The sequence below is a fragment of the Microtus ochrogaster genome, linkage group LG4, assembly GCF_000317375.1.
Source record: "Microtus ochrogaster isolate Prairie Vole_2 linkage group LG4, MicOch1.0, whole genome shotgun sequence".
Taxonomy (NCBI): Eukaryota; Metazoa; Chordata; class Mammalia; order Rodentia; family Cricetidae; genus Microtus; species Microtus ochrogaster.
The window spans coordinates 8994913-9003591 of NC_022030.1; the positions used below are offsets into that span (position 1 = coordinate 8994913).

Genomic DNA, 8679 nt, shown 5'->3' on the forward strand with positions numbered 1-8679 from the left:
CCTGGCACAGATGAAAGATTTAGTTTTTTTTAATATTTTAATATTTATTTATTTATTAATTATGTTACAATATTCTGTCTGTGTGTATGCCTGAAGGCCAGAGAGGGCACCAGACCCCATTACAGATGGTTGTGAGCCACCATGTGGTTGCTGGGAATTGAACTCAGAACTTTTGGAAGAGCAGGCAATGCTCTTAACCTCTGAGCCATCTCTCCAGCCCATACCTCCCCTCTTTAAGTATGACCTTTTGTCGGCATACCTGAAAGAGACAATCAACAGCTTTACAATTGGGTTCACTGGGAATTTGACAGCCCAATGTCTTTCCTTCACTCAGAAGAAAATGATATTCAACAAGTATAGTCTCTCTCCTTTTGAAGATACCAATAAATAGGCATCTACTTTTTCTGCTATTTGTTAATGATTACATATATATCATAATACATAATGGTATTAATCTAAGATTGAATTCAAAATTTCCAGATTTCTTAAGTCTTCAAAATAACCTATTATGTTTATTAATTACGGTAAAAGCCTGGTGAGACAGACTGACTGGGAAAGCTCACAGCGCTCACCATTCTTTCCTTTAGACAGGGCCTATGCAGTTAGAAACCGTGAGTCTTATCCTCCATGCGTACAAAGAAAGCTTTTCTGTTTACTTTTCTCACTTTACCTTGGGACACGGTCTAATCCTGGAGCCCAAGCTGGCTGGGAACTTGCAGAAATCTTCCGTCACGGCTTCCCAGAGGCTGGGAATCCAAGTGTGACCACCATGTCCAGCCTTCTGGACCTCTATTAAAGCTGAATACCTAATAATCCAAATTCAGTCTATCCATTGTAGCCTGACAAATCATGCACTTTTATTTACTTCTTTTTTTAAAAAAACCAGGGTCTCAGTATGAATCTCTGGCCAGCCTGGAATTTGATATGTAGACCATGCTGGCCTCAAACTCAAATCTACTGGGATTAAGGTTGTATACCACCATGCTTAGCCAAATGTGTGCTCTTGATAAAAATGTTTACACTATTAAACTTCATTTTAACATCTATCTTAATTTCCTTTTCAAAATGAAGTATTAGTTTCATCTAAGCCAGTGGTTCTTAACCCGAGTCATGACCCTTGACAAAACTCTTATCTCCAAAATTATTCATGTTACAGTTCATAACAGTAGCAAAATTATAGTTATTAAGTAGCAATGAAAATAATTTTATGGTTGGTGGCCAACACAGCATGAGGAGCTGTATTTATTTAAGGATCTTAGCACTAGGAAGGCGAGAACCACTGACTAAGCAGTTTTCTGTGGCTGCCAGTCTCTCTCACCTGCTGAATCTTCCAAATCAATCAGCTTGGGCATCAGGCTTTCAGGGAGTTTTTCCGGTAAGTCATAGCCATTCTTCCTAGCAACCACCAGATGAAAAGCAGCACAAAACTCATCCAGTGTCAAGGCGCCATCTTTATCGAAGTCTGAGAGTTCCCTGGAAGACAAGCCCGTTATCACCACACTTTGCTTTGGAACCTCTCATTTATTGGAAAAAAAAAAAGTAGACAAAAATTTCTCCCACAAGGAAGTAAAAAAATTAAATTAAAAAAATTCCCATATGTGCAAAGAGGTGTAAGAAAGCAAATAACAAACTGTAGCACAGAACCAAGCAATCGGCATCTGAGTGCTCACAGTATGATCCCGTCAACATGCCTGCATGCTCGGCATTCTTAGAGTATAAGAGGAAAAATGGTCTCCAAAATTAAAGTCACCAAAATATTACCTTTAACTCCCAATGCACTTTAGTAAGAGTTTAGTTCAAGTGAGGTACATAAAATAAACTCCAAGAAATTATTTAAAATTCTGTTTTTATTATCAAAGTTCAATAGTTTTACACTTTAAGGAAACAGGTTGGTTAAAGTTTAATAGAAAAATATGGCCTCTGCTCTGCTGTCTTTGCCCCCTACGTTGAACTCACGTGCATTGCTCTATTTTTTGAGACAAAGTCTCACTATATAGCTCAAGCTGACCTTAAACTCACAACCCATCCATCTCTGCCTCTCGAAAGCCATGATTACAAAGCCTGTACCACTATGCCTGCTCTCAGGGAAGAATATTGATATAAAGTAAAATCATGTTTATCTGGTTATTCAATTTTTAAAAGTAATTTGAAGTTATAATTTGTGTTCTAAGGACTAATTCCCATTATGTGGCGGCTATCTTGAGAGTCTTAATCTATGTATAACACAAGAGCTAAGCACTATTCCTATGCTTTTGGCTAGATATAAACTTCATAAACACCAGGAAAAATCGACAGGCAGCCTTTTCTGCACGCAGTACACTAGCATCAGGGGGCAGTCAACACAGCTTTAGTTCTAAGTCACAAGAACGTCTTTAACTACCCTTGTTTATTTCTCTCCTAGAAAGAGAGGCTCACTGGCCTCAGACACACTGAGTTCCCCACCAGTACCTAAGGCGGTCTAGTCCTAGTTTTAAGGCACTACAAATTCTTTGGAAACCCACATGAACTAATAGATTACACTTACCAAATATGAGAAAGTTCAAGAATAGGAAGTTTTGATTTTGTAAAAAATTCCTTAGCTGCAGATCCTGAAATATTAAAAGTTTTACTTAATGTTATTCTGAACAGACGCAAGAAGAGAAGATAACAGTCTTAGACTAGGGAAAAGGTAACATTATAATGTGAAAATGTCATGTTTTTGTTTCCCAGTAACTATAAAGTCCTTTTGGACAAATAATGTGAGCAATAATTAAAATCTAGGATCAACAAAACAACGTCTGAGATAATGAAACGGAGATTTTGTCCTGGCCCACCTAGAAGAACTGTTGTCCGCGACTCACCTGGAATAAATCCGTTCAGATCAGGCTGAATGGTTGTAAACTGATTTACATAATACTGTCTCTGTTCGTCTGTTATTTTCCAGGGGTCGTCACAACTACTGGACTGCCTACGAATCTCATTGGCAGTAGTAGCTGAGGCTACAGTTCGTACTGTTGTCTGGTCCTGCAATGAAACATTGTTTCCTCAGTACAGCATCTATCTAAATGCTTACAAGGACCAAGATTGCTAGGTGCTTTCCCGTGAAAGTAAAATTTACTTTTTTGAGGATATTTAAAAGGTAAGAAGTCATCAGCAAACCACATAATGTTATAGTCAGGTTACTGAATATGTTTTCACACAGTGAGTATATAAACATGTAGGATGACAGCATTTATGTAAGCAACAGAAAGTTATGAAAAATGTGCTAAGAAAGCCAAGCGAATATATTCCCAGATGTAGAAATCTTTTAAAACTTCACTAGGGAATTAGAAACAGAAATAAAACCAGCCAGAACTTAGTGAGACACTCTGTGGGTAACAGACTTTAAGAAATAGCACAGAGCACAGCTCTCATTTTTTTTTTAAGTAAAAGTGAACTTGCATTTGTAAAATCTGCAATAGCAAAATATAAAAACAATGACTGCAGCGACTTTAGAATGAAGCAAATAAAAATGCAATTCCAATAAAATGTCACACCTGGACAGAAGCAGGATGCATGGTTAAAAGAGTACTGGTTGGTGGAGTATCTGCAAAACTGACCCAGTTTTCTTGAGGTGGAGGGGGGGAATGCCCAGACCACACCGCATCACCAGCAGAAGAGCCTAAAAGGAGAAGGGACCACGCTGACTCGTGTTTAAAGAGACAAGAAGTTACCAGGCTGACTCATACATCAAATGGACTATCGTGTATGCGCTGTGATAGTCTCCTTCTTTCTCTATCATTGTAAAGAAATGGAATCCTTGCTGTTCAATTAAAAATGTCTCATTTAAAGCTTTTTAGTTATTTTGTGTTTTCCTTGTCAATACTAAAATCTCTATACACCCAAGATTGTAGGAAATAATTATTCATTGTACCACCAGGCTACCTGGCACCCATAATCTTTTGCCTAAGCATCACAGATGTAACTACTACTTTCCAAAGCAGTTTGCATCTACCTACAAACTTCATAATTGGTTTTGCTTTTATTTACCTTAATTCATAAGGAAAAATGATTTGGGGATAATTCTTAGAGGAATGCTATTGATTTCCTTTAATTTACAAAATTAAAAACAGTATTTCTAAAGAATTTCAAAATACCTGGTTGTGCGTCACCAAAAGGTGACCAGAACGGCCCAGGTCCCGTGAGAGGTCTCTCACTATTTCCCCCACTGGGATGACGGCTATGTTTCCTCCAAGTGTGTGGAGAAGTTGGTGGGGATTGCTGGGGTGAAACTACTGGAGATGCAGGTTCCTAGGGAAAAATGTTCTTTAAAAATTTTCATTTTGCGGTGACATTTTAATTAACAAATACAAACAGGTGTTTGTAAGTAACCTCCTCCCAGGACCCTGGCTGAAGACATTTCTAAGCGTGTGCCTACCTGCTGATCTGCAGATGGACGAGGCTGAACCACGTCATGGCTTCCAGGCCCCTTCTTAACTTGTCCCCTGCCAGGAGGAGGAGGAATCACACCAGAGTAAGAGCCCTGGCTTTCAGAGTCCGAAGAGTAGGAGGCTGTGTGGCGAGATTCTTGTTCATTCTTTGAAGCCACAAATCGTGGAAGAGGAAGATCCTTTACTGTTAACCATAAAAATGATGACATGTTCAGTACTTCTTACCTGAAATACTTGGGAACAAAGGTGTTCACATTTCAGAGTTTATGGAAAGTCTGCTTATTTGTATGGTTTTGATAAAAACCCCAATCAGAGATGGTATAAACCTTTTGAGTGTAATGTTAGTGCTTAATATATTTTGAATTTTAGATTTTCCCATTAGGTATGTTCAACCTGTATTATTTCAAATAGAAAGGACACCCATATGAAAAGATGAAATAGGAGGTGAACTAGATATTAACTATCACTATTAAATTTAGACCATTCTCTTTCTTGGGACAATTTAGGAAGAATCTTACCAAAGACATGATAAAACAAAAATATTCTTTGATGGGTGGCAAGCAAGAGCTATGTAAGTGTGTGTGTGCGTGTGTGTGTTAACTGCATGGATCCTGCGAAGTTCCTACTTACAAAGAACCTGAGGTTCTGAGATTGTTGAGTAGTGACAGGGTCACTCAGGATCACCCAGAACCATAGCCTAGGCTGCTTCTACTTGCACTAGGGGTTTTAAGTAAGATGTCAGAGCCCTGACTGAAGGAAGTCTGAGACTAGTCTAATTTAGAAGGAAACTCCTTGTGTGCCCAGCATGCCCAGCTGAGTACATGGTTTTCTATCTACCCAATTTCAGTCTGGCTTATTACTTTCCTATTGCCAATATTCTCCATCAGTTTTTTGCTGGTGGAGACAGGGTTTCTATGGGCAGCCCTGGCTGTCCTGGAATTCATTCTGCAGACCAGGCTGGTCTCAAATTCAGAGATCCTCCTACCTCTGCCTTCTTAGCACTAGGATTAAAGGTGTGCACCACCACTGCCTTTTATCTGCCAGGGCTCTCCATCAATGTTTCAGGCTACCATAACTCATAATTTAGAGCAATACAAACAAAGAATCATTTTCAAAGTAAGGTGTACTTTTGGCTAACACAATTAGCTTCATCTCTATTTCATTTTATTGAGACAGGGTTTTACTATGTAGTCTTGGTGGGCTGGAACTTGCTAAAAGCAGACCAGGCTGGCTTCAAACCCTCAGAGATCTGCCTGCTTCTGCTAGAATTAAAGATGTATGTCCTTCAAGCTTGGCATGGTCTTGCTTCTCCACAGATCCCCAACCTAAAGGAATAAAACTGCTAAGCCTATCTAGTAAGGATATAAAGAATCCAAAATTCTCTGAGAACTTAAGCTTTCAACAGAAGAGTGGGTGACAAGCCAGAGGATGGACTACAGTGAGAACTTCCAGGTGAAGGAGACTAAGCTAATACTTCACACAGTATCCATTTTACTAGGGCTGTGGCCAAGCACCTGTAATCTTAGCGTACAGGCGTTCCAGGGCCTGAGTTTGAGGCTGGCCCAGGCTACACAGGAAGACTGAAATATCTGAATATTGCAGAAATTCATACTTTCTCATTTCCCCTTTCTCATGAAAAGTATGAAACTACATTTAGGCATCTCTCTATAGAATGTGTATTTTCTTTTATAACAACACACAAACTGTATTCATTTAAACACTGCTTGGCCCATTAGCTCTAGCCTCTTACTGGCTAACTCTCACATCTCGACCAACCCATTTCTAATAATCTGTGTAGCGCCATGAGGCAGTAGCTTACCGAGAAGGATTCTAGCCTACGTCCATCTTGGGCCAGAGCTTCATCGTGTCTGCCCCAGAGAGGAGAGGCATGGCATCTGCCTCACTTCCTCTTCCTCCCAGCATTCTGTTCTGTTTACTCCACCCACCTATGTTCTAGCCTATCAGGCCAAGCAGTTTCTTTATTAATTAACCAATGAAAGCAACAGATTGATATATGACACTCCCACATCAAGTTTACTAATACTTTAATATTGTCTCTATTAACTAGAAAGGGTGTTTTTGTAGATTTGTTCTCTTATTCACTCCCATGCATGGATGAGCACTCGTGTGAATACATGCGCACGAGCACCATGATATACATGTGGGGAGGTAAAAGGACACTTCGTGAAGTCCATTCTTTTCTTCTACCACATGGGCGCAATGGCTTCAAATAGGCAGTTAACACTTTACTTGCAAATAAGCCATCTTGCCAACTCTAATCAGAGCTTGTTCTAAGATTAAAATGGAACATCTTCCCAAACAAAACACCAGCAAATATAAGATAAGAAGCTGGTCTGAGTGGCTTAGTCCTATAATTCTAGCTACTTAGGACATTGAGACAGGAGAGTAGCAAACTCAAGGCCAACCTAAGTTACAGAACAAAATCAAGGCCAGCCTGGGAAACTTAGTGAGAACTTGTCTCAAAATAAAATGAGGACTAGGGTCATTGCCCACTGAGAAAACATTTGACTAGCATGGATAAGACCCTACACTCACCCCCACCCCATACATACATACTAAAAACCACAATAGAAAAGAATAAAATAAGGAAGCTACATATAGAGGTCACTATCATTTACTTTTATAAAAGTATTTGCCTAAATTCTTTCTAGGTGAATTTTAATGTTCTAAACAAACAGTCATTTTACCATTGTTATCAAATACATATTGTACAGGAGGCTGGAAGATGGAGGAGGCTGGAGATTGCTTGGCAGTTAAGAGTATTTGTTACTCTTGCAGAAGACCCTGGTTCAATTCCTAGCACCCACATGGTGGCTTACAACTGTCCTTAACTCCAATTCTAGAGGATCCAATGCCCTCTTTCGACCTCCACAGGCACCAGGCACACACGTGTATGGACATACAGCAGGTCAAACATTCATACACACAAATAAAATTAAAACTTAAAAAGCATAGCATTCATTAGGAGGTTAAGCATATTCTTAAGCGTAACACATATAAGATAGATATGTTTTTCTAATGTTCTCACATATCAACAAGTGACAATTAGGTCATGACACTTCAAAGTCACAAGGGCCATTATAATACTAGAAAAACTCAAAGTACATTGACTTTGGCTTCATTTGTAATTAAAGGACTATCTTCAGTTTTGTACCTCAAGTATGTCACATTTACCTGTGTTTATACTTTCCACTCTTAATGGGAAACCAGACTGGGCAACAGCTACAAGTTTCAAAGCGATGTAGAACTGACTTCTTCCAAAGTAACCAAGTCTTGTTGCACCACAAAGCTCCATGATCTACAAAAGAATACAGTATTAACATTAAGATTTATGGCAAAGATTCTTCATCCAACAATAAATAATTATTCCACTTGCTTCTAATGATCTAAAATATTTTACTATCTCAAGTAACCACCAGTTCCTTCAAGTTTCATGTTCATGTTTAAAAACAATAGGCACTGGTTTTATAAATAAAATTGTTCACAATTTTATTATAATTATTGTTTTTCCAGAGCTGGATGTGGGCACTGCAAGCCTGTAGGCCCAGCACTTGAAAGGTATGGGCAAAAGAACCAAGAGTTAAAGGTCCTACTGAGCCGTTCAGTGAATTTCAGGTCAGCCTATGCTACATGAGTTCCTATCTTAAAGTACCAAAGGAAAATAACTATTTATCCTTCAGAGTTGTGTTTAAAGAAACAGTACACCACCTACACTTTTACCATAAGTAATACAAAATAGGCTAGTATGTGGTCATTTAAAGTTACAGTCATAACAGACCTAACATGAGGGGCAATGCTAAAGATACATGCAAGGGAAAGCCCTGCTACATGGTCTAACTACCTAAGAATGAATTTGAAAACCTGTCAACTAGTCTGTTAGTTGAGATTAAGAGTTAATTTTCTTACATTTTTGGTTGTGACCCTAGCCTTTAATGGCTGAGCCATCTCTACAGGATGGGAAAAGATCTTCACCAACCCCACATAAGTCAGAGTCTGATCTCCAAAATATATAAAGAACTCAAGAAATTTGTCATCAAAAGAACACATAATCCAATAAAAAAAATGGAGTACAAACCTAAACAGAGAACTCTCAACAGAGGAATCTAAAATGGCTGAAAGACACTCAAGGAAATGTTCAACATCCTTAGTCATCAGAGAAATGCAAATAAAAAAACTCTGAGATTCCATCTTATACCTGTAAGAATGGCCAAGATCAAAAACACTGATGACAACTTATGCTGGAGAGGTT

The 8679-nt window shown here is 38.8% G+C and overlaps 1 protein-coding gene across 6 annotated transcripts in view; it reads right to left on the reverse strand.

Annotated features, from left to right (window-relative positions):
- Reps1 (RALBP1 associated Eps domain containing 1) overlaps nucleotides 1-8679 on the reverse strand; it is a 71339-nt gene that overhangs the window by 29486 nt on the left and 33174 nt on the right. For 5 of the 6 annotated variants that reach the window (XM_005360983.3, XM_005360982.3, XM_013351436.2 and 2 more), the window contains exons 2-8: nucleotides 7605-7728; nucleotides 4397-4593; nucleotides 4116-4269; nucleotides 3516-3640; nucleotides 2841-3003; nucleotides 2525-2588; nucleotides 1319-1473 (exon numbers count right to left, since the gene is read on the reverse strand). In XM_005360983.3, the coding sequence (XP_005361040.1) occupies nucleotides 1319-1473; nucleotides 2525-2588; nucleotides 2841-3003; nucleotides 3516-3640; nucleotides 4116-4269; nucleotides 4397-4593; nucleotides 7605-7728 (982 nt within the window). The remainder of the gene's footprint in view (nucleotides 1-1318; nucleotides 1474-2524; nucleotides 2589-2840; nucleotides 3004-3515; nucleotides 3641-4115; nucleotides 4270-4396; nucleotides 4594-7604; nucleotides 7729-8679) is intronic. The other variant, XM_013351437.2, reaches the window with a different exon arrangement.